The sequence below is a fragment of the Trachemys scripta genome, chromosome 9 (assembly GCF_013100865.1).
Source record: "Trachemys scripta elegans isolate TJP31775 chromosome 9, CAS_Tse_1.0, whole genome shotgun sequence".
NCBI lineage: Eukaryota > Metazoa > Chordata > Testudines > Emydidae > Trachemys > Trachemys scripta.
The window spans coordinates 42,428,914-42,430,938 of NC_048306.1; the positions used below are offsets into that span (position 1 = coordinate 42,428,914).

The following is a 2,025-nucleotide window of genomic DNA, read 5'->3' on the forward strand; positions in this document are numbered from 1 at the left end:
ACCCAGCATGGACTCTGCACAGCCTGCTGCAGTCCGCCAACCCCTGGGGTGATGCTATGCATGCAGATGGGATGCTGAGCCACCCAGCTGGTTGTCAGAGCAGCCTGGAAAGCAGCAAGAGCATTTCCCCCTCCCTACTCCGGAGTTGTCTGGTAACTGGATTCCTGAAAGGGAGGGACTAGACCTGGTCACTGGCTGCTGCTGGCAGCATGCACCTTGCAGTTCCTGTCGGCTGACAGCTGGGGATACATAGGCACGGTTCAACCTTATGGGCTCCCTAACCAGAAAGGAGACAAGTACACCCACATCCACTGAGCTTTCCAAGTCAGCTCTTTTAGCTGAGCCCAGGACCATTGTACAGTGACTGTCTGCCGTTTCTCCAGGACATGTTTTTCCCCGGGATTCCTAGCTGAGCTGTGGTTCCGATAGCAAGCCCAGGGAACACCATGGAGTCAAGTCAGTAAGGCTGGACCTGCCATGCCCTGGTGAGAGATTAGCTATGGATGGCTTTGCGTTTGGAGTGGTTCTTGCTGTTTTGGCCTCTCTCATTATTGCTACAAACATACTTGTTGCTGTTGCTTTGTTTCGGCTGATCCAGAAGAACGGCTGCACAGGGCTGTATTTTGTCTTTAATCTCGCGGTTGCAGACTTTTTGGTTGGCATCACAATCACCGGGCTGGTCACAGACGAGCTTTCCACACACAGTCACCCCACACCGAAGATGTTCTGCATCCTGAGGATGGCCTTCATCATCTCCCCTTCAGCTGCCTCCATACTCACCATGATCATGGTGACTTTTGACAGATACTTGGCCATTAAACAACCTTTCCAGTATTTCCGAATTATGAGTGGCCTGGTAATTGGTGCCTGCATTGTAGGTCTCTGGCTGGCTGCCTGCTTTATTGGCTTTCTACCAGTAATAGTGCAGGGTTTTCAGCAGACCTACGAGGGGAAGTGCACTTTCTTTGGGGTTTTCCAGCCCACATACATGCTCACCATCTTCTGTATCGGGTTCTTCCCAGGTTTGTTCATTTTCATTTACCTCTATTGTGACATCCTGAAAATTGCCTCTCTGCATGTACAGCACATCCGAGAAGTGGCGCAGGTTGGGCTGTCGGGGAACAGTCCTTCGCCTCATAACACCAGTGACATGAAAGCCGTGAGGACTGTGGCTATTCTCATTGGGTGCTTTGTGCTGTCTTGGTCCCCTTTTTTCATAGCTAGCATTGTGAAGACTGTGTGCCAGAAATGCCTCCCGTATGATGTCATTGAGAGGTACCTATGGCTGCTGGGACTCTGCAATTCTCTGCTGAACCCACTGATCTATGCCTACTGGCAGAAGGAGGTGCGGCTGCAGATCTACCAGCTGTGCTTGTGCGTGAAGAGGAAAGTTTTCCCTCTCTTCCACATGGAGAGTGGCCCTCGGGTTCCCAGCAGGGGTCCAGCACCGATTCGTGCCATATCCCACCCACAGTTCCAGGAGTGATACGGTAAGGAAAGGAGATGTGGGCTTTTCTCCTCTTCCTCCCCTGGTAGAGTCACAGGCTCGGAGGGTACTGAGCTGGGAGGAACTCACTGGGCAGTCTGGGCCATGTTCTTGGGCTCCATTTTGCAGACACTGACAAGGCCAAATTCAGCCCTAACGTAAATGTTGCAACCACAGTTTCAGAAGCACCCACTGATCTGGCGTGTTTCAAGTTGGGCACCAAAATCAATGGCCACTTATGCAAACAGCCTTTGTCAATAGCTCTGAGTTTGCCAGGAACCACTTTCTGGCAATCAGCTCCATGTCCATCTGGCTATGCCCTCTGGACACTTCCCCTAGTTCAACGCCCAGACTTGGCCTTAGTTAAGGTTAAGTCCGTCGGCTCTTGGTTTTACCTTCCAGAGTCCTGTGAAAACAGCCATCCTCCCTCCCTTCCCAGATTTAGGGTTTGTCTACACTGCAACTGGAAGTGTAATTCCCAGCTGCAGTAGGTGGACTTGCATGAGCTCTGCCCGAGCTAACACGCTAAAAATAGTAGC

At 51.6% G+C, this 2,025-nt stretch overlaps 1 protein-coding gene across 1 annotated transcript; it reads left to right on the top strand.

Annotated features, from left to right (window-relative positions):
• Window positions 1-499: 499 nt before the first annotated feature.
• GPR119 (G protein-coupled receptor 119) lies at window positions 500-1,486 on the top strand. The gene has a single exon (XM_034781829.1). It carries the CDS (start codon window positions 500-502, stop codon window positions 1,484-1,486), a length of 987 nt encoding a protein of 328 aa, XP_034637720.1.
• Window positions 1,487-2,025: the final 539 nt, after the last annotated feature.